General features: G+C 36.1%; 1 protein-coding gene across 1 annotated transcript; it reads left to right on the forward strand.

The window, feature by feature from the left end:
* Nucleotides 1-4,802: 4,802 nt before the first annotated feature.
* LOC133171726 (uncharacterized) lies at nucleotides 4,803-22,645 on the forward strand. Its single transcript, XM_061306514.1, has 2 exons — nucleotides 4,803-4,870; nucleotides 21,389-22,645. Exons 1-2 carry the CDS (start codon nucleotides 4,859-4,861, stop codon nucleotides 21,833-21,835), a joined length of 459 nt encoding a protein of 152 aa, XP_061162498.1. The 5' UTR covers nucleotides 4,803-4,858; the 3' UTR covers nucleotides 21,836-22,645.
* The last annotated feature ends 2,386 nt before the right edge of the window (nucleotides 22,646-25,031 follow it).

A 25,031-nucleotide genomic window follows, 5' to 3' on the forward strand; every position in this document is an offset into this window, starting at 1 on the left:
TCAGTTTTAAAGAAACCATTCATAATATTTTTATCAAATTCCATATGCTAATACATACTGATGTAAGCTTTTCAACTGCATCAACATTTTTTGACCTTGACCTTTCCTTTGACCTTAACTTCATTTATTCATCAAAATATTCATATCAAACTTGATTTGCTGATATGTATTTGTGAGAACTATTCAACTGCATCAAAAATGTTTGACCTTGAACTTTCCTTTGACTTTGACCTCACTTTTCTTCGATTTGCATTTTGCTTAGTTTTAAAGAAACCATTTATTATAAGATGTATTTATGTAAGCTTATGCACTTATACATAATTTGGTGAGAATTTATCATCTATATCCAACTACCGTTCACGGTAGCTCAGTCGGTAGAGCGCTCGCTTCGTGATCGGGAGGTCGTGAGTTTGAATCTCGGCCGCGACTGACCTAAGTCGATAAAAAATGGGTAGCAACTGTTCCTTCGCCATGCGCTCGGCACTTTGAAGTGAAAGTTGCGGGTCCTTCGGATGAGACCTTAAAAACCGAGGCCCCGTGTCACAGCAGGCGTTGGCACGATAAAGATCCCTCACTGCTCAATGGCCCTGAGTGCCGAGTAAAGGTCAAAATTTGAAGCCTTTCACCGGTACATGGTGACGTCTCTATATGAGTGAAAAATTCTCGAATGGGACGTAAAACAACATACAATCAATCAATCAATCTATATCCAACTTTTTAGATTTCAATTTTAAAGAAACTATTCAAGATATTCTCATCAAATTTCATACACTTATTAGGTCACCTGAGTCACTCAGGTGACCTATTGCTATCCGTTCTCGTCCGTCGGCGTGCGTCGTGCGTCGTGCGGTGTGCGTCGTGTGTTAACATTTGAACATTTTTAGCTTCTTCTCTGAAACCGCTTAACCAATTTCAACCAAATTTGGCATATAGCACCTATGGGTAAAGGGGAACAAAAATTGTGAATTCCATGGTCCCTGCCCCCCTGGGGCCTGAGGGGTGGGGCTAAAACCACCAAAAATAATGCAATCTTTAAAAATCTTCTTCTTTACTCCTGGACATCAAGCAGTCAAACTGTTGGCATCATTGTAATAAGCATTGAGTCCTCTACCAAAATTGTGAAATTCATGGCCCCAGGGTCAGGGGTTCTGGCCCCAGGGTGGGGCTATATAGATCATATAGGGAAAGTGCATTATTTCTTTGAAAATCTTCTTCTCTGCTCCTGGGTATTAAATAAAGTAACTAAGTACATAGTTATGAAGAACAAGAGTGCCTCTTTCAAAATTGTGAAATTCATGGCCCCAGGATCAGGGGTTCTGGTGTTAGGGCGGGGCTCTATTGATTATATAGAGAAAATGCATTAATTCTTTGAAAATCTTCTTCTCTGCTCCTGGGTATTAAATAAATTTACTAAGTATATAGTTATAATGAGCAAGAGTGCCTCTTTCAAAATTGTGAATTTCATGGCCCCTGGGTCAGGGGTTCTGGTGTTAGGGCAGGGCTCTATTGAGTATATAGTGAAAATGTATTAATTCTTTGAAAATCTTCTTCTCTGCTCCTGGGTATTAAATAAAGTAACTTAGTACATATTTATGATGAGCAAGAGTGCCTCTTCCAAAATTGTGAATTTCATGGCCCCAGGGTCAGGGGTTCTGGTGTTAGGGCAGGGCTTTATTGATTATATACATTAGTTAAAATGCATTAATTCTTTGAAAATTTTCTTATCTGCTCCTGGGTATTAAATGAACTAATTTAGTACATAGTTATGATGAGCAAGAGTGCCTCTTCCAAAATTGTGAATTTCATGGCCCCAGGGTCAGGGGTTCTGGTGTTAGGGCGGGTCTCTATTGATTATATTGTTAAAATGCATTAATTCTTTGAAAATCTTCTTATCTGCTCCTGGTTATTAAATGAACTAATTTAGTACTTAGTTATGATGAGCAAGAGTGCCTCTTCCAAAATTGTGAATTTCATGGCCCCAGGGTCAGGGGTTCTGGTGTTAGGGCGGGGCTCTATTGAATATATAGTGAAGATGCATTAATTCTTTGAAAATCTTCTTATCTGCTCCTGGATATTAAATGAACTAAGTTAGTACATATTTATGATGAGCAAGAGTGCCTCTTCTGAAATTATGAATTTCATGGCCCCAGGGTCAGGGATTCTGGTGTTAGGGTGGGGCTCTATTGATTATATAGTGAAAAGGCATTAATTCTTTGAAAATCTTCTTCTCTGCTCCTGGGTATTAGATAAACTAACTTAGTATATAGTTATGATGAGCTAGAGTGCCTCTTTCAAAATTTTGAATCTCATGGCCCCAGGATCAGGGGTTCTGGTGTTAGGGCAGGGCTCTATTGATTATATAGTAGAATTGCAATAGTTTTCTCTGTTTCTGGGTATTAAGTACATAGTTATGAAGAACAAGAGTGCCTCTTTCAAAATTGTGAATTTCATGGCCCCAGGGTCAGAGGTTCTGGTGTTAGGGTGGGGCTCTATTGATTATATAGTTAAAATGCATTAATTCTTTGAAAATCTTCTCTGCTCCTGGGCATTAAATAAAGTAACTTAGTACATAGTTATGATGAGCAAGAGTGCCTCTTCCAAAATTTTGAATTTCATGGCCCTTGGGTCAGGGGTTCTGGTGTTAGGGCAGGGCTCTATTGATTATATAGTAGAATTGCATTAATTCTTTGAAAATCTTTTTCTCTGCTCCTGGGTATTAAATAAACTAACTAAGAACATAGTTATGGTGAGCATGACTGCCTTTTCAGAAATTGTTTCATGGCCCTTGGGTCAGGGGTTCTGGTGTTAGGGATGGGCTCCATTGATTATATAGTAAAATTGCATTAATTCTTTGAAAATCTTCTCTGCTCCTGGATATTAATTAAACTAAGTACATAGTTATGATGAGCATGGCTGCCTCAGAAATTATGAATTTAATGGCCTCTGGGTAAGGGGTTCTGGTGTTAGGGCGGGACTTTATTGATTAGATAGGGAATTGGCATGAATTCTTTCAAAATCTTGTGTGCGCCTGGGTATTTTTCAAACAAAGGAAGTGCATGGTTATGATAAGGAAGAATGCCTCATGGCCTTTGGGTCAAGGGTTCTGGTGAGGGGGAAAGAGCTCTATTGATTATATATAGTGAAAATGCATAATTTCTTTCAAAATATTTTTTCTACTACTGGTTATAAAGTAAAGAAACAAGTGTATAGTTATAATGAGAAAGGGTGCTTCTTCCAGAATTGTGAGTTCGTGGCCAATGGGTCAGATGTTCTGGGTAAGGATGGGGCTTTATTTATTTAATTTTATGGTGAAAATGCATTTCTTTGAAAATCTTCTATGCTTCTGGGGATGTTCAAGGCAAACAGAGTAAAAGTTTTAATATGCAAGGGTATTTTTACCAGATTTTTGAACACCTGGACCATTTAGTCAAGTGTTCTAGTCCTGGCCAGGGCTCTATTAACTTGTATTCTGCTGAGCAAAGTTATTCCCCTTTGCCATTCACCTTTGATAATTAATCAATGTAAATAATGTATTTGAAAGCTTAATAGAATAAGAGAATTATGCAAGATAATTTATTGTATAATGAAAATGTACTTTCATAGATTTAATGACTTGGAAAGTCAGATAGGCAGATAGATACTATACCAATTATTTTGTTGATGCTAATCATACTATTTTTCTTGCTTTTGGGCAACAAAGCTTCATTTTTCAGTTTATGGATCCTCTAAATTGTTGTATTGTACTCAGGTGACCGTTAAGGCCCTTGGGCCTCTTGTACAAATTATTGCATTATTAATATACCCTCGGTGGGGCCTTCATGTCCTATGGACATATTTCTAGTTTAAATGAAAATTGCTTAGAAAAGAAGTGTTATCACTGCTTTGAAATTAATTATGATGAAGAGTGGAAAAATACCGTCTCGTGTGGGTAAGTTGAAATTTTCATGAACCCGCAACATGAAGTCTAACTGATCCTCTTACTCTATGACTGCATATGTAGATCAAACATTGACCACTGCCCCACCAAGGACTTGAGTATTAAACTGATACACATACTTAAAAATTATTTAGCTATCTTGCACCTGTTGTAAACAGCCCCCAATAATGAGTTAACATTCTTCACATGGAACCTTAGAATCAGTTGAAGGGCTTATAAACTCTGTATTTACACCTTTATGTGGTACGTATAGTTTTCTTAGTGCCCCAAAATCTTATTTTAATTATAAGTGTATACATAGAGGCTACTTAAAGATACATATATTAATGAACAAGGGGCCACAATTACCACATGGTATTTTAATGAATATTGTCTGAAGAAAAGTAAGTTGTTTATTTCTGAACCTAGCTTTTAACATTTCAATCTTTAATATTCATTGAAACTCTGGTAAAAAAGATAACTCTGACTGGTACAGTATAATGCATGACTATTATTCCTTCAATAAATGTCAAGTTTACCTGCCCTTTATGTAAAATTTTGCTATGCAAAGTATGTTGACATTGTGTGTATTTTAATTATGAATAAGATTTCTTTACTAGGACAATTAAAAGCATTAAGGAAAATATTTTATATGAGTAAGCAAAAGGACAAGGAACCTTGAGAACCTTTCACTGGAAAAAAAAAAGAGTTGAAATACTCAGAGAACATATGGGTTAATTTTACCAAATTGGGAGTTCTGTAACCTCACTTAAATACAAGCCTGGAAAAACTGGATGCTCTAGTGCCATATAATTTGAAATTTAAGGAAAATATTAACTTTTGTCCTGGGACATATACTGATAAATTTTTATTTTTATCTAGATGGAACCTAGACGATCTGGGAGGATTCGACGACGCCCTGCCTGGCACAGCGACTACGTGATGGACTTCCCGGTAAGTATAAAAAACACAAATTCTCCCTGTCTGATTGGAAAATATTGGTACTTTTAGTTTTATTGTTTTATTAGTTTTATAGTTTTATTTTTTCTATAATTTTACAGAAAGATTTAGTTAGTTGTGGTTATTTTCAACTTTCATTTTTTTTTAGCTTACATGAGCTGAAAGCTCAAGTGAGCTTTTCTGATCACATTTTGTCTGTAGTCCGTCTGTCTGTCTGTCCGTCTGTAAACTTTTCACATTTTCGACTTCATCTCCAGAACCACTGTGCCAATTTCAACCAAACTTGCCACAAAGCATCCTTGGGTGAAGGGGGTTAAAGTTTGTTCAAATGAAGGGCCATGCCCTCTTCAAAGGGGAGATAATTAAGAATTTGTGAAAATTTGGTGTCATCTTTTAAAAATCTTCTTCTCAAGAACCATTGGGCCAGAGAAGTTGACACTTATGTGAAACCTTCATTACATAGTGTAGATTCAAGTTTGTTCAAATCATGACCCCCAGGGGTAGGGTGGGCCACAATGGGGAATCAAAGTTTTACATAGGAATATATAGCAAAAATCTTAAAAAATCTTCTTCTCAAGAACAACAGAGCCACAATTAGTCATATTGATATGGAATCATCTTCAGGTAGAGTAGATTCAAGTTTGTTCAAATCATGACCCCCAGGGTTAGGGTGGGGCCAGAATGGGGGATCAAAGTTTTACATAGGAATATATAGGAAAAATCTTTAAAATTCTTCTTCTTAATAACAACAAAGCCACAATTATTCATATTGATATGGGATCATCCTCAGGTAGTGTAGATTCAAGTTTGTTCAATTCATGACTCCCCGGGGTAGGGTGGGGCCAGAATGGGGGATCAAAGTTTTACATAGGAATATATTGGAAAAATCTTGAAAAATCTTCTTCTCAATAACAACAAAGCCACAATTAGTCATATTGATATGGAATCATCCTCAGGTAGTGTAAATTCAAATTTGTTCAAATCATGACTCCCCGGGGTAGGGTGGGGCCAGAATGGGGGATCAAAGTTTTACATAGGAATATATAGGAAAAATCTTTAAAAATCTTCTTCTCAATAACAACAAAGCCACAATTAGTCATATTGATATGGAATCATCCTCAGGTAGTGTTGATTCAAGTTTGTTCAAATCATGACCCCCAGGGGTAGGGTGGGGCCACAATGGGTCATCAAAGTTTTACATAGGAATATATAGAAAAAAATCTTTAAAATCTTTTTCTACAGAACAACAAAGCCATGATTAGTCATATTGAATATGGAATCATCCTTAGGTAGTGTCGATTCAATTTTTTTTTCAAATCATGACCTCTGAGGGTAGGGTGAGGCCACAAAGTTTTACATAGGATAAAAAATTTACATAGGAATGTATAGGAAAAATCTTTAAAAATCTTTTCAAGAACAGGAAAGCCATGATTAATCATATTGATATGGAAGCATCCAGGTATTGTAGATTCAAGTTTGTTCAAGGCATCCTCCAGTGGTAGGGTGGGGCCATAATGGGGGATCAAAGTTTTACAATAGAACATGTATAGGAAATATCTTTAAAAAATCTTCTCAAGAACAACAAAGCGATGATGAGTCATATTGATATGGAAGCATCCTCAGGTAGTATAGATTCAAGTTTGGTGACAGGCGATCAAAACTTTACATATGAATATATAGGAGGAAAATCTGCTGACGAAGAACAACAGGGCTATATTGACTCAGGTGAGCATTGTATCCCATGGGCCTCTTGTTTAATTATCTATCCCAGCTTGTATTAGGGCTGTTTATATTGAGCAAAAAATTTTGATAAGATGCAATTATTTTGGATTCTTTCTAATGCGTGAATTCTACAAGAACTGGGTTTTCTTCATAACTCATTTCATAGTTCTTGTCTCACTGTCACTACAAAATACACTTTAACATCTGTAAATTCAACGTGTTGAAGTCATGGCTGTAGGAACCGATATATAGATTACTTATAATAGAAAATATAGCTATTATATGCTTGTGCCCCCTCAATAAAAATGTCTGATTACCCTTTTTTTATTTGCTTGTCAAGGAATTTTTTGAAGTTGATAGTGCCCCCAACTGAAAATGTATGACTGTGCCCCCCCCCCCAAAAAAAAAACTGAAATTGCTTCCTACTGGCCTGGAAGTACGTACAGCACTAGTTGTCTCTGTGTTAAGTAATATTATTAGGAATGTTCTGTCTCCTTAAAGCTGACATGAGCTCTTAAAAAGGCATTATTTTTCATCCTTGTACAAATTATTTCATTCCCACATGTGAATGTGAATTATTTCTAGACATGTAATAATTTCAACAGTCAAAGCATATAGAAAGATACTAGAGGAAATTGTCTATTAGATGTGTCCATCTCCCAGCCCAAAATAGATTTTCTTGTTTATTTATTTTTCTAAAAATTTCTTGTCTGGATCCATCTGAAATCTTTTGAAATTTTATAACGATAGTTAGTGAATGGGTTTCAATCTGATCAGCAGATCAGCATGGACTAAGTGTATCGACGCTTAGACTGTACATTGTATACTTAACAGTTACTGTCGAGTTTTTATGGAGTTTATCACTTTTTTGTGATGCATATTTCAATAAATGGAATTCAGGGTGTAAATCACTAGGAATGTGCACATTTTCGAACCATTGCAGTGGTCTTATTACCAGGTATGAATAAGTTTACAGCATTCGACATGTTTTCTGGACATGCATCAAGTGCATGTGGATATGTGCAGTAAAGATACTGGTTGTTTGTTCCATTCTAATGATAGATAATTTCAAATTGTGTTCACAAAGTTTACTGCTTATTATTTCAGGGTTTTTAATGCATATATTGGCGACTACTTTAAAAAAATACATGTGCAACTATATTTTTCAGTTCCAAACTTGCATTTTTTTATACCCCCCGCAAACGAAGTTTAGGGGGGGGGTATATTGGAATCAGCTTGTCCGTCTGTCTGTAGACGAGATTTTGTCCGGACTATTTCTTAGAAACTGTTGCAAGGATTTGTCTGAAAATTTGTACACTTATTCTTTACCATATGAAGGTGTGCACCTGATATTTTCATCATGATTGGATAATTTTTTGCATTTTACAGGTGTTTTTTTCATTTTCATTATGTGGTTTTGTCCGGATCTGTTCCCAGAGACTATTGCATAGATTTGTATGAAAATATGTACACTTATTATTTACCATATGAAGATGTGCACCTGGTATTTTCAACATTATTTGATAATTTTTCTGCATTTTACAGGTTTTTTTTTTTTTCATTTTTATTGACTTAGTCATTTCGGGTTCATGTCTAAGGTTTGAGACTTAGAATCTAGAACATCTGTACAAAAATGTGAACTACAGCTTAAAACTGCTCATTAGAACTTTAAAAAAAAACACAAAGTATTAAAAACAGTTTTTACATTACACAGCGATAGTGTAAATCCATTTGTCCCTTGGGAGTTATGAGTGGACATGCATCCAGTTAAAGATTAATAAATGAGTTCAGTGTGGACGGTTTGTGTAGCAGCTGAATCCAAGCCTATTCCATTCAGCCGAACCCGGACTCATCAGCGATTTGTTAGGGCATCTCTGATCAAGCAGGTCTTATCTATATCTCCTGGGAATTGGGCAGAAAGAAATAAAGATCTCTGTTGTCTAAGTCTCTTAATTGTAATTTATGTCTGTCAAAATACATAGTTACTGGAACCAGCCTTTTATTTTTAAAATGAGTTTGACATAAAGGTATTAAGATCAATTTGATTTTGTATAATTAATTATGATTTTTTTTTTTTTTCAACAATCAATTTGCATAGTGTCATGTCTCACAAAGATGACAGATAGTTGCAAACTATTTTTTCAATGTAATAAAAAACACTGTAATTACTAGTATTGATGTTTTATTAGGCTGCACCTTAGTTTCAGTCATTAACAAAAAATATAATGAGTAATTAAATTTTCAGTCTAAATGTTTAAGCAAATTGTGAACATCTCTCACATCTAGAAATCGTTAGTGATTTGGTACCTTCTCTGAAAAACCCAGCGGGGGTATTTGTCCCTTTTGGACAGTTCTAGTTTACATTTGTAATTCAAAACAATAAAAATTTATAAATATTGTTATAACTGTTTATATCTGTTGTGGTTTTGATACGTTTTAATGAATTCATGTGTTTCCAAATGCTTTACCATCGAAGATGAGCATAAGTCGATAGTCAAACCAAAAATTCACTCAAGTGTAACAAGCACATGGAGGTATATATCGTAACAATAAGACAGGTATCTGAAAGAAATATGGTAGAATACAGCAATGGTTTGTATGAGACAGTTGTACATAGATGAAAATGTCACATTTTTAGGAATTCATGTCAGCTTTAATGTTTAAATCATTATTGATCAGATTTAATTTGGAACAGTCAAATATAATCTTTGGTGATTGAAATTTCCAACTGTTTTACAGATTGAATTATAAGAAAAACTGCCTCATGGACACATATTCCCATTTTTTTAGGTCACCTGTGTCACTCAGGTGACCTATTGCTGTTTTCCTCCGTCGTCGTGCATGGTCCGTCAGTTGCAGACTCTTGAACATTTTTAGCTTCTTCTCTGAAACCACTGAACCAATTTCAACCAATTTTCACATATAGCATCTATGGGTGATGGGGATTAAAAATTTTGAAATTCGTGGCCCCTGTCCCCCTGGGGCCTAAGGAGTGGGGCTAAAACCACCAAAATTAATGCAATCTTTAAAAATCTTCTTTACTCCTGGATATCAAGCAGTCAAACTGTTGGCATGATTGTAATAAGCATTGAGCCCTTAACCAAAATTATGAAATTCATGGCCCCAGGGTCAGGGGTTCTGGTGCTTCCTCTTCCAAAATTGTGAAATTTATGGCCCCGGGGACAGGAGTTCTGGTGCTAGGGCCGGGCTATATAGATCCTATGGTGAAGGTGAATTATTTCTTTGAAAATCTTCTTCTCTGCCCCTGGGTATTATTTAAACAAACAAAGTACATTGTTATGATACACAAAGATGCCTCTCCAAAAATTGTGAATTTTTTGACCCCAGGTTCAAGGGTTCTTGGGGGGGGGGGGTTCTATTGATTATTAAGAAGAAAATTTTTTTTGAAAATATTCTTTTCTGCCTCTGGTTAAAAAAGCAAAGAAGCTAAGTGTATAGTTATGATGAGCAAGAGTGCTTCTTCCAGACTAGTGAATTTCATGACCCCTGGGTCAGATGTGCTGGTGTGAGGGTGGGGCTCTTGATAATATAGTGAAAATGCATTAATTCTTTTAAATAATCCTGTTTGCTCCTTAGTGTTAAGCAGATAAACAAAGTGATTAGTTATGATGAGCAAACTTATGGTCCCAGGGTCAGAGGCTCTGAAGTTTCGGGGGGGGGGGGGGGGGGCTCTATTGATAATATAGTGAATCTGTAGTTCTTTAAAAATCTTCTCTGCACCTGGGCATATCGGAGGCAAACAGAGTAAAAGATTTTTTAAGGAAGGGAATTTTTACCAGATTTTTGAACATCTGGACCATTTGGTCAAGTGTTCTGGTCTTGGCCAGGGCTCTATTAGTTTGTATTCTCCTTTGCCATTTACTTTTGGTAATTAATCACTGTAAATAATGTACTTGAAAGGTAAATAGAATAAGAGAATTATGCAAGAATTTTTATTGTATAATACAAAAAGTTCTTTCATAGTTTTAATGATCAGATAGACTTATAAGTAGTAGAAAAATAAAAATGAGACAAAAATAACTTGTCTTATTAAATGTTCATCAAAGACCAAGAGAGGCCAATGTAAGAGATTTCAACAAGGGATTAAAATAGTACAGAAGCATTGAAAATTTGTTAATATACTGTATGGTGATAGTGATAAATGGGGAACAGATTAGAACCTAATTTATGAACTGTTAATGAATATCAAGACCAATTATTTTGTTGATCATGATCACCCTATTTTTCTTGCTTTTGGGCAACAAAGTCTTACTTTTCAGTTCATTTTATACTCTATGCATCCTTTATATTGTTGTGTCATACTCAGGTGACTGTTAAGGCCCTTAGGCCTCTTGTTATACAATATATTCTTAAATATTGATACATATTGATATATCGATTTATTGATCCAGCCCTAGTTCTTGTATCATAACATCTAAAACTAGAAGTATCCTCCAAGATTCTTCCCTGCATTCCTTTTTCCGAAAATGTGGTATTACACCCTAAGAAATCAAATAAAATGTATTACACCCCAAGAATCCAAGTAAAATGTGTTATACCCCAAGAATCCCCATAGCATTTTTTAGCTCACCTGAGCCGAAGGCTCAAGTGAGCTTTTCTGATCACATTTTGTCTGTAGTCCGTCTGTAAACTTTTCACATTTTCGACTTCTTCTCAAGAACCACTGGGCCAATTTCAACCAAACTTGCCACAAAGTATCCCTGGGTAAAGGGGATTCAAGTTTGTTCAAATGAAGGGCCACGCCTTCTTCCAAGGGGAGATAATTAAGAATTTGTGAAAAATTAATGGCATCATTAAAAAATCTTCTTCTCAAGAACCACTGTGCTTGAAAACATGAAACTTATGTGGAAGCATCCTCAGGTAGTGTAGATTCAAGTTTGTTCAAATCATGACCCCCGGGGGTCGGGTGGGGCCGCAATGGGCGATCAAAGTTTTACATAGGAAATATACAGGAAAAATTTTTAAAAATCTTCTTCTCAAGAACAGCAAAACCATAATTGGTCATATTTATATGGTAGCATCCTCAGATAGTGTAGATTCAAGTTTGTTCAAATCATGACCCCCGGGGGTTGGATGGGGCCACAATGGGCGATCAAAGTTTTATATAGGAATATATAGGAAAAATCTTCAAAAATCTTCTTCTCAAGAACGGCAAAGCCATGATTGGTCATATTTACTTGGAAGCATCCTCAGGTAGTGTAGATTCAAGTTTGTTCAAATCATGACCCCCGGGGGTCGGGTGGGGCCACAATGGGTGATCAAAGTTTTGCATAGGAATATATAGGAAAAATATTTAAAAATCTTCTTCTCAAGAACAACAAAGCCATCATTGGTCATATTTATATGGTAGCATCCTCAGGTAGTGTAGATTCAAGTTTGTTCAACTCAGGACCCCCGGGGGTCGGGTGGGGACACAATGGGCGATCAAAGTTTTACATAGGAACACATAGTAAAAATCTTCTTCTCAAGAACAGCAAAGCCATGATTGGTCATATTTATATGGTAGCATCCTCAGGTAGTGTAGATTCAAGTTTGTTCAACTCATGACCCCCAGGGGTCAGGTGGGACCACAATGGGTGATCAAAGTTTTACATAGGAATATATGGGAAAAATCTTTAAAAATCTTCTTCTTAAGAACAGCAAAGCCATGATTGGTCATATTTACATGGAAGTATCCTCAGATAGTGTACATTCAAATTTATTCAACTCATGACCCACCGGGGTCGGGTGGGGCCACAATGGGCGATCAAAGTTTTACATAGGAACACATAGTAAAAATCTTCTTCTCAAGAACAGCAAAGCAATGATTGGTCATATTTATATGGTAGCATCCTCAGATAGTGTACATTCAAATTTGTTCAAATCATGACCCCCGGGGGTCGGGTGGGGCCACAATGGGCGATCAAAGTTTTATATAGGAACACATAGTAAAAATTCTAAAAAAAACAATTTGTTAAGAATAGCAAAGTCATGATTGGTCATATTTATATGGTAGCATCCTCAGATAGTGTACATACAAATTTGTTCGAATCATGACCCCCGGGGGTCGGGTGGGGCCACAATGGGCAATCAAAGTTTTACATTGGAACACATAGTAAAAATCTTTAAAAAAAACTATTTGTTAAGAATAGCAAAGCCATGATTGGTCATAGTTATATGGAAGCATTCTTAGATAGTGTACATTCAAGTTTGTTCAAACATGACCCCTGGGGGTCGGGTGGGGCCACAATGGGTGATCAAAGTTTTACATAGGAATACATAGGTTAAATCTTTAAAAATCTTCTACTCAAGAACAGCAAAGCCATGATTGGTCATATTTAAATGGAAGCATCCTCAGATAATGTAGATTCAAATTTGTTCAATTCATGACCCCCCCCCCCCCCCCCCCCAACCACTTTTATATTTAAACTTTTCAACCTTTCAAGATTGAAGTGATTTCTGCTTTTTCCTAGTCATAGTGCTCAGGTGAGCGATGTGGCCCCTGGGCCTCTTTTACTTCTACTTAGAGTGATCTTCATTGCATTTGCTATAGACCACCCAAAATGTAGATTTTAATAAGACACATCTAAAATCCAACTCTATTGAGCACAACATTCCGTATACTCTACTACTGTTACATTGCTGAGATCAAACAAATACCACGGCCTTTATTCTTCAATATACCATGATACATAAAAAAATTATCAGATCAGAAACACATAAAAATGTATGAATATATCTATATCTAGCAAAGCAGTTTATAAAAAACTGTAAACTGCCCCAAGTTATGTTATATTGTATAACATAGGTTAAAATAAGCTTCATTCCTTATAGTTTAATTTCAGTGTAGACAATAAGATAATTTTTCCTCCAAAAATGGCTTCAAATTAAGCATATTTTAAAGTAACGTCAAGTGGAATAATACGTTTTTGACATAACTCATTGTGATGTAGGCAACTTATGTTATACGATACAAACAAAATCTTTTATCCAACCAAACACATGTTACAACTAAAACTAAATTATATATATATTTAATAATAAATCAGAATAAATTAATCCGGAACAGCTAAGTATCGATTACAGGGTTCGAAATTCACTATATACAACTCGCAAAATTCCAAAATTGCAAGTTAAAAAATAGGTAATTCGCAAAAACTTGCGAGTTGATTTTTTTGCATTGAAACTGTAGCAAAATTATATAATATGACAGAACACAATGCTTTTGATTTAAATCAGTAATTTAAATAAAAGTCACCCTGTAGTTGTATTTTGCGTATTGTACAGTAGTTACTTTTTCCTTAAGTTACATGTATTTAATTTATATAAAATTTTACTTTATATGAAAATTTAAAAAAATAAAATTGCGAGTTCACTTTCTTGGTACTCGCAATTATTTGTGAGTTATAATTTTAGGGAGTTTCTAACCCTGGATTAGTCATATTTATATGAATTAGGTATTCTCAGGTATGGAAAAAGTTGAAACTTATGTGAAATCTTCATTACGTAGTGTAGATTCAAGTTTGTTCAAATCATGACCCCCCGGGGGTAGGTTGGGCCACAATGGGGGATCAAAGTTTTATAAAGGAATATAGAGAAAAAAATCTTTAAAAATCTTCTCAAGAAGAAAGCCACAATTAGTCATATTGATATGGAATCATCCTCGGGTAGTGTAGATTCAAGTTTGTTCAAGGCATCCCCCAGTAGTAAGGTGGGGCCATAATTGGGGATCAAAATTTTACAAAAGAACATTAATTTTATAGGAAATGTCTTTAATAATATTATTCTCAAGAACAACAAAGCCATGATTAGTCAGGCAAACATTTTATTATATCCTGTTTTACGGGAGTGCCAACTCTAATTTGGGCTAAAATGAAATAATAATAAAAGTCCCAAATTCAATTTTATTTTTATTTCTCCCGCCAATAGTTTATTTTTAGTCAATGAAAAAATAAAAGATATAAAAATAAACTTTTCATAAGCCTTTCAAATGCGATTTGTCATTGGCTGTGGTAAATAATTACATACATGTGATATGTACAGGCTGTACGCAAAATGTACAGTTTTTTAAGCCCATTCATCATGTACCGGCGGGACACCAAAATTCACGGAATATGAAAATTTGTACAGTATTTTGAATTTCTCACTAAATGCCGCCATTTTCCTCTCATTCTCGCTCGCGAGACACTGGAAAACGTCACCTGTGTTTGACACTTGACCTGATGATAATTGTGTAGTGTACACAAACCATTGCGTGCGAAGGTGTGAACTGCCAATTGGGATAATTATCTTGCTATAAATCCGTATCAAATACCCCTTTATGTAGCTTTATTTTTTAAGGGGTACTTAATTACTGTTAATGTTTCGTATACGTAACTTGATTGAAAAAAATTAAGCCAACTTCTAAAGTTGATATACATGACTTTAGTCTTAATATACGTGAATCTGACCCAGATCTTCGTAGGTATAAAATATACGATGTTTATTACAATGATTACGATGGAATATCAGAAGAATTTAAGCGATATTTTATACCATTTTTTTGTACCGTTTTTTGATAGGCAGTGTACAGTTTTTTCACCCAAATTCCAGTTTTTTTATGGCTCCTGTACAGTTTTGTGGTCTTTGACTTATCACATGTATGTAATTAGCATACTTGATTCTGACCATCCGGCTTGTCCAGGTAAACTGGCTATGACCGTCGACACACTTGATTCTGAGCCAGTATTGCGCACAGATCAAGCCAGGTGAGCCGATGGAGCCGGAAAAATTTGATAGGCTCGGGCGGCTTCAACTTGGCGTCCTTGGGGATAGTAGTGTTGAAAATTGTTTGTTTTGAGATGTGAAGCTTTTGATCAAGGTACGCTTGTGAAATGAACATTTTTGCAAAAAGTTTAGTCCTTTTCTATGCTAGTTAATGTTTTATGATAGAAATACAATATTTCTTTTACTTTACATGAGTCTGTTTGCTTGATTCTAAGAGTGTACCGGGGTTTACCCGGCTTGGTTCGGCTCGGCCAAATTCTTTCACAATCAACTATGCTAATATTCATCCAAACACAGTATTCGAAGTGTGAATAGTCACTGCACAGCATAGCGCCAAAATGTTAGAATTGGAGGGTTTCATACATTTTTAAGTAGTCATTTTAAAAAGTGACATGTCAAAATCGGAGGGTTTCATATATTTTTAAATAGTCATTTTAAAAAGTGACAAAGTGCCAAAATGTCAGAATTGGAGGGTTTCATATATTTTTAAATAGTCATTTTAAAAAGTGACATGTCAATGTCATATATTAGAAAAAGTATAATTTTCAGATTAACTTTTAATGAAAGATTGAATGAAATAGACGAAACAATTATTTTGATCAAATGTCATACAGTGGGTCACGTGGGAATCAAGGTTCTGTCAACCGCTTGTTTTGAAAGGTTTGAGTACATATTATCTTTGACAATTGCTTCAATATGAGGGGTGATCAAAAAGTTTGCGAACTAATTGAATTACTTACTTAAAAAAAATAAAATGAGGTTTCAGTGTTTATTATTTTTTAAAGTAGTCCTCTCCAATTTTGATGCACATCTGCCATTGTTCTGCCCAAGCACAAATCACGTAATCCAGGCAGTCACGTGACATGCTTTGTAGCGGTCTGTTCACAGAAGCTAAGATATTTTTCAGAGTCTTGTATTTCTGACCATGCAAGTAATTTCTTGTAACAAGAACAGACCATCTGTCAGAAATAGTCAAATCTCGGCAATAGGATGGGTGGATAAGGATATCCCTTCCCAGAATTAGCATGGTGACCATCAGAACCCGAGTTCTCTGTCTCAGGAGCATCGTTTATCCAATGAGGAAAAAGTATGGGGGCCTTCTTTTTTTTCATATCTCATAAGTTCAAAGTCTAAAGTAAATGATATTTTAGGGATTTCATATTTATATTATTGCTCAGATATTCAACTATTTTTCTTACTGTAACTTGGTGATCTTTCAAAACAAATTGCTCAACTAAAGACACATCTTTTTACTGACTTGCTTTCGCTGGGCAACAGAACAAACATCATTTTTAACCATCTCCCTGCCTTCACTAAAACATTCAATCCAATTAATGAGTGAACTTCTGGTAAGTCTTTTGTCTTCATAAACCTTGTACAAATTATCATGTTCTACTGCAAAGGAATTTCAGAGATATATGTTAAACTTTACAGCTGTTCATTCTCGAGTACGACTGAGTCAACCATTTTTTGTCACAAGTGACCTATAGCTACAGACTGACGTCATTTTTACATTGTGACATCACAAACATGGAGCAAAACATTTTTTAACATCTGCTATTTATGGAACATGTGTATGACTATATGTGTGCCAAATTTCATTCTGATCTGAATTGTGGTTCTTTAAATATAGAGATAGTTCGCAAACTTTTTGATCACCCTTTGTCCACGTTGAAATACATTTTAAAGATTTTTTTAAACTCAATTTTAAGACAATCCACCTACATATATATTAATTGGAATTGCATTAAAAAAATATTATACAACTTTTCTTTTTATCATGTTTCACATGCACTTCTGTGAATTAATTTATTTTAGCTGATCCATTGAATGTCTCACTGTATTTTTGCCATAACTTTGCCAGAGCTAGTTCAAAATCCTCAAATCTTGTAATTTGCTGAATACCAAAAAATAAAAGATTCTGAAAAGTTTATGAGGGATGTGATATAAGTCCTATAAGTTTTACTGTGGTGACACTAATATGATATTTGATAACTGAGAGAAGACTACAGATTTGTATGCTTGATTTGCATTAATGTTAGAAACTGCGAGCTGTTATTACTAGAAATGCACCCCCTGCCCCATATATCTAAGAGAAAGTTCAATTTAAAATAGTTCATTGATACATTAACAATACCAGTTTTGTGTTTTGTATACATAAGTTTTTCAAATAACTTTTTTTTCCTAACAAATTAAGGTCATAGAAAAAAAAAATCCATCCTTAATTAAAAATAAAATTTTTATTGCATTTTAAGCTCACCTCAACGAAGTTGAGATGAGCTTATGCTATACCCCCGGCATCGGTGTTGGCGTCAGCATTAGCATCTTGGTTAAAGTTTTAAAAGCAAGTCCATTCCCAAGTAACTATAAGCTTTACCTGGACCAAACTTGCATGGATGATGCTTCTAGGGATGGACACTACCACACTTGCTTCGGATGCTTGATCTGACCTACATTTTCCAGTTGAGTGACCAGGTTAAAGTTTTTGGAGCAGGTCCATTCCCAAGTAACTATAAGCCCTACCTTGACCAAACTTACATGGATGATGCTTCTAGGGATGGACACTACCACACTTGCTTCAGATGCTGGATCTGACCTAGATTTTCCAGTTGAGTGACCAGGTTAAAGTATTAAAAGCAAGTCCATACCCAAGTAACTATAAGCTCTACCTGGACCAAACTTGCATGGATGATGTTTCTAGGGATGGACACTACCACACTTGCTTCGGATGCTTGATCTGACCTACATTTTCCAGTTGAGTGACCAGGTTAAAGTCCCAAGTAACTATAAGCCCTACCTTGACCAAACTTGCATGGATGATGCTTCTAGGGATGGACACTACCACACTTGCTTCGGATGCTGGATCTGACCTACATTTTCCAGTTGAGTAACCAGGTTAAAGTTTTTGGAGCAGGTCCATTCCCAAGTAGCTATAAGCCCTACCTTGACCAAACTTGCATGGATGATGCATCTATGGATGGACACTACCACACTTGCTTCAGGTGCTAGACCTGACCTAGATTTTCCAGATGAGTGACCAGGTTAATGTTTTTGGAGCAGGTCCATACCCAAGTAACTATTAGCCCTACCTGGACCAAACTTGCATGGATGATGCATCTAGGGATGGACACTATCACACTTGCTTCAGATGCTGGATCTGACCTAGATTTTCCAGATGAGTAACCAGGTCAAAGTTTTTTGGAGCAGGTCCATTCCCAAGTAACTATAAGCCCTACCTTGACCAAACTTGCATGGATGATGCATCTATGGATGGACACTACCACACTTGCTACAGATGCTGGGTCTGACCTAGATTTTCCAGATGAGTGACCAGGTTAAAGTTTTTGGAGCAGATCCATTCCCGAGTAAATATTAGCCCTACCTTGAACAAACTTGCATGGATGATGCATCTAGGGATGGACACTACCACACTTGCTTTGGCTGCTGGATCTGACTTAGATTTTTCAGATGAGTGATTAGGTTAAGGTATTTGGAGTAGGTCCATTCCCAAGTAACTTTAAGCTCTACCTGGACCAAACTTGCAATGATGATGCATCAAGGGATGGACACTACCACACTTGCTTCAATGCTTGATCTGACCTAGATTTTCCAGATGAGTGACCAGGTTAAAGGTTTTGGAGCAGATCCATTCCCAAGAAAGTATAAGCCCTACCTGGACCAAACTTGCATGGATGATGCATCTTGGGATGTACACTAACCAACCTGCTGGTTCGACCTAGATCTTCCACATGAGTGAATTTTTGCCATATTTTAACCAAATTAGCATGGATGATGTAGCTAGGGACGGTCACTTTCAAATTTGCTTTGGATTCTGAATCTGACCCGCATTTTCCAGATGAGTGTCCAGGATACTTTTTTTGGAGTAACTATATAACATTATGGACTGTTATGATTAAACTTGCATAGATGGTGCATCTGAGGATGAAAACTTCCAGACTTATTTTGGATGTTGGAACTGACCAAAATTTTCTTGATTAGTAAACAGGATAAACGTTTTTTGAACAGGTCTGTTTCCTAGTAACTATAAGTTGTACTTAAACCAAACTTGCATGGATATTGATCTTGGGATGTACACAAACTAAAAAAAGAATATGATGTGAAATTTGTCTTCCTTAAAGATAACATCCGTCGAGGTGAGCTTCATAATCTTTGATTACCTATGTTTTCATTTTATTTTTATTTTTCTGACCGACTGCTTAAACTTCAAGCTTTTATTTTTATTTTTATTTCGACCACCCGACTCAAATTTTTGAGAAAAAAATTCCGTAAATCAGAAAATAGAAAAATTTTGGCCTCATATTCATATGGAAGCATCCTCAGGTAGTGTAGAGTGAAGTTTGTTCATATCATGACCACCTTCCCCCCCCCCCCCCCCCCCCCCAGAAAGGGTGGCAGACATCTTTAAAATTCCGTTTACAAGAACAGCAAAGCCATGATTAGTTAAATGAATATAGAAGCATCCTCAAAAAGTTTAGTTTCAATTTCATTCAAAACATGGCACCTGGGGGTAGGGTATACCTAGAACAGCTGATCAAAGCTTTACATATGAATAGAAATCTGCTGATGAAGAACAGCAGGGCCATATTGACTCAGGTGAGCATTGTGGCCCATGGGCCTCTTGTATAATTTTTCTGGCATTTGTGTTTAAAATGATTTTGATGCATATTTTGGACACTTTAATGCCTATGATCATTAAACTTTGTCAGTTGATGCATCGTAGGTCCTCAAAGTACTATAACTGAAAAGTAGGTCACTATGGCCTACTATTTTGAATTTTATGGCTAATCTTGTTGAAAACATTTAAGGGTCATCATTGCAAATACTTAAAACTTTAGAATCATCAAATCTTGTAAATTGATTCATCTAAGGAACTTAAAACATATTTATCAAAAAGTAGGTCACGATGACCTACTTCTTGAATTTTGCAGGCATTCCTTTTCAAATTGTTTTAGAGGCATATTTTGGACACTATCAGTCCTATGATCATCAAACTTTGTCAGTCGATGCATCTTGGTTCCTCAAAGAGTTTAAACTAAAAAGTAGATCACCGTGACCTACTTTTAAAATTTTATGGCTATATTTAAGGTTACCATTATCTACTTTTGAAATTTTATTGCTACGTTTAAATATTTTCTGGTTCTAATTGGCTTAGAATCATTAATTTTTGTCAGGTGATGCATCCTGGGTCCTCAGAGAATGTCAACTAGAAAGAAGGTCACTGTGACCTACTTTGGAAATTTCATGGCTATATTTAAATATTTCAGGTACTTTTTGGCTTAGAATCATCAAATTTTGTCAATAGATGCATCTTAGATCTTCGGAAAACCACAAGTAAAAAGTAGGTCACCAAGACCTACTTTTGAAATTTTAAGTCTATATTTAAATATCTCAGGTACTTATCGGATTAGAATCATCAAACTTAGTCAATTAATGCATCTTGGGTCCTCGGAGAATGTCAACCAAAAGTAGGTCACCATAACCTACTTTTGAAATTTTATGGTTATATTTAAATACCTCAGGTCCTAATTGGCTAAGAATCATCAAACTTTGTCAGTTGATGCATCTTGGTTCTTCAGAGAAGGTCAACTAAAAAGGTCACTGTGACCTACTTTTGAAATTTTATGGCTATATTCAAATATTTCAGGTCCTAATTCACTAAGAATCATCAAATGAAATCTCATAATCTCATGGCTATATCTGAATAATTAAGATAATAAGGGGCTTTGATTCATCACACTTTGTCAGTTGATTCATCCTGGGTTCTCGGAGTGTTTGAACCAAAATGTAGGTCATGATTTACTTTTGGAATTTCAAGGCTTTATCTAAATATACAGGATATTTAAAGGCTTTAAAAAGAAGTGATAGGTTGTACAATTTATCACAAGAGTGATTCAAGGCCCTTGGGCCTCTTGTTTTCTTAATGAACGCTATGGAACTGGAGGTTCTGTATAGTTTGAGATTTAATATTCTGACCCCTTTCTGACACTTTTTTTTCCCTTCTAGGTGCGGAAGTCCATCAGGCAGCAGAGGGTGGGGGCTGGAGATGCTCTCCAACAGCCTGAGGAGATGGCACTGCCACCTCTCCAGCCTGTGCTTGATCTTCCTGAGGAGGAGCTAGAACAAACTGAAGAGATGGCACTGCCATCTACTCAGTCTGTGATAGCTAATCCTTTGGAAGACCTTGAACAGCCTGAGGAGATTGCAGTGCCAGCTCTCAAGCCTGTGTTTGATCTTCCTGAGATGAAGCTTGAACAAACTGAAGGGATGGCAGTGCTATCCACTCAGTCTGTGATAGCTCCTTCTCAGAGAGATCATGCTTTTGCACATGCTTGGGAGATGGCATTGCCATCTTCTCAGTCTCTTGGAGGTCATCCTTCCTGGCTTCCATCTCGATGCTCGCCTTCCCTGGAAGTGATTCCCCAGGATAAGCCACCACCAGTGGGAAAGTAGGAGATGGGAGGCATCATGATGATGGTGAGTGGTGTCCCTTTTCCCTCTATTCCTCCTTTCTAACATGTCTGTTCATTATTAACCTGTCTTGCTTCTTTCCCATTCTCTCTGCTCATTAACATGTGTTTATTATTAACCATTTCCTATCTGCTTACTAACATGTTCTACCTTTTTAACATATTTTTCATTCACCCGTCTTCCTTCTCTGTAACTTATGAACCCTGTGTCTAAATATTTTTTCACACACCGGTATTTAGACGTAGGGTTCATGAGTTTAACATTTCATACTTCCTATTAACAGGTCTCTCATTTTCAGTTAAACCCCCCCCCCCCTCCATTATTAACCATTTCCTATCTGCTTACTAACATGTTCTACCTTTTTAACATATTTTTCATTCACCCGACTTCCTTCTCTGTAACTTATGAACCCTGTGTCTAAATATTTTTTCACACACCGGTATTTAGACGTAGGGTTCATGAGTTTAACATTTCATACTTCCTATTAACAGGTCTCTCATTTTCAGTTAACCCCCCCCCCTCCATTATTAACCATTTCCTATCTGCTTACTAACATGTTCTACCTTTTTAACATATTTTTCATTCACCTGTCTTCCTTCTCTGTAACTTAAGAACCCTGTGTCTAAATATTTTTTCACACACCGGTATTTAGACGTAGGGTTCATGAGTTTAACATTTCATACTTCCTATTAACAGGTCTCTCATTTTCAGTTAACCCCCCCCCCCTCCATTATTAACCATTTCCTATCTGCTTACTAACATGTTCTACCTTTTTAACATATTTTTCATTCACCCGTCTTCCTTCTCTGTAACTTAAGAACCCTGTGTCTAAATATTTTTTCACACACCGGTATTTAGACGTAGGGTTCATGAGTTTAACATTTCATACTTCCTATTAACAGGTCTCTCATTTTCAGTTAACCCCCCCCCCCTCCATTATTAACCATTTCCTATCTGCTTACTAACATGTTCTACCTTTTTAACATATTTTTCATTCACCCGTCTTCCTTCTCTGTAACTTATGAACCCTGTGTCTAAATATTTTTTCACACACCGGTATTTAGACGTAGGGTTCATGAGTTTAACATTTCATACTTCCTATTAACAGGTCTCTCATTTTCAGTTAACCCCCCCCCCCTCCATTATTAACCATTTCCTATCTGCTTACTAACATGTTCTACCTTTTTAACATATTTTTCATTCACCCGTCTTCCTTCTCTGTAACTTATGAACCCTGTGTCTAAATATTTTTTCACACACCGGTATTTAGACGTAGGGTTCATGAGTTTAACATTTCATACTTCCTATTAACAGGTCTCTCATTTTCAGTTAACCCCCCCCCCCCTCCATTATTAACCATTTCCTATCTGCTTACTAACATGTTCTACCTTTTTAACATATTTTTCATTCACCCGTCTTCCTTCTCTGTAACTTATGAACCCTGTGTCTAAATATTTTTTCACACACCGGTATTTAGACGTAGGGTTCATGAGTTTAACATTTCATACTTCCTATTAACAGGTCTCTCATTTTCAGTTAACCCCCCCTCCATTATTAACTATTTCCTATCTGCTTACTAACATGTTCTACCTTTTTAACATATTTTTCATTCACCCGTCTTCCTTCTCTGTAACTTATGAACCCTGTGTCTAAATATTTTTTCACACACCGGTATTTAGACGTAGGGTTCATGAGTTTAACATTTCATACTTCCTATTAACAGGTCTCTCATTTTCAGTTAACCCCCCCCCCCCCTCCATTATTAACCATTTCCTATCTGCTTACTAACATGTTCTACCTTTTTAACATATTTTTCATTCACCCGTCTTCCTTCTCTGTAACTTAAGAACCCTGTGTCTAAATATTTTTTCACACACCGGTATTTAGACGTAGGGTTCATGAGTTTAACATTTCATACTTCCTATTAACAGGTCTCTCATTTTCAGTTAACCCCCCCCCCCCTCCATTATTAACCATTTCCTATCTGCTTACTAACATGTTCTACCTTTTTAACATATTTTTCATTCACCCGTCTTCCTTCTCTGTAACTTATGAACCCTGTGTCTAAATATTTTTTCACACACCGGTATTTAGACGTAGGGTTCATGAGTTTAACATTTCATACTTCCTATTAACAGGTCTCTCATTTTCAGTTAACCCCCCCCTCCATTATTAACCATTTCCTATCTGCTTACTAACATGTTCTACCTTTTTAACATATTTTTCATTCACCCGTCTTCCTTCTCTGTAACTTATGAACCCTGTGTCTAAATATTTTTTCACACACCGGTATTTAGACGTAGGGTTCATGAGTTTAACATTTCATACTTCCTATTAACAGGTCTCTCATTTTCAGTTAACCCCCCCTCCATTATTAACTATTTCCTATCTGCTTACTAACATGTTCTACCTTTTTAACATATTTTTCATTCACCCGTCTTCCTTCTCTGTAACTTATGAACCCTGTGTCTAAATATTTTTTCACACACCGGTATTTAGACGTAGGGTTCATGAGTTTAACATTTCATACTTCCTATTAACAGGTCTCTCATTTTCAGTTAACCCCCCCCCCCTCCATTATTAACCATTTCCTATCTGCTTACTAACATGTTCTACCTTTTTAACATATTTTTCATTCACCCGTCTTCCTTCTCTGTAACTTATGAACCCTGTGTCTAAATATTTTTTCACACACCGGTATTTAGACGTAGGGTTCATGAGTTTAACATTTCATACTTCCTATTAACAGGTCTCTCATTTTCAGTTAACCCCCCCTCCATTATTAACTATTTCCTATCTGATTACTAACATGTTCTACCTTTTTAACATATTTTTCATTCACCCGTCTTCCTTCTCTGTAACTTATGAACCCTGTGTCTAAATATTTTTTCACACACCGGTATTTAGACGTAGGGATCATAAATTTAACATTTCATACTTCCTTATTAACAGGTCTATTCCTATTTTCCTCCCTCCCTTAGCATGTTTTTCTCATCAATATTCTGTCTTTATTTCCTATTTTCCTCCCTCCCTTAAAACATGTTTTTGTCAGTATTTACCTGCCTTGCTTATTTCCTATTTCCCTCCCTCTCTTCTGACATGTTTTCCTGATTATTAACCTCTCTTGTTTATTTCCCATTTCCCTCCCTCCCTTATAACATATTTTTCCTCATTATTA

The sequence above is a fragment of the Saccostrea echinata genome, unplaced genomic scaffold (genome assembly GCF_033153115.1).
Source record: "Saccostrea echinata isolate AGI-Se365-2 ecotype Australia unplaced genomic scaffold, CSIRO_AGI_Sech_v1 ptg000054l, whole genome shotgun sequence".
NCBI lineage: Eukaryota > Metazoa > Mollusca > Bivalvia > Ostreida > Ostreidae > Saccostrea > Saccostrea echinata.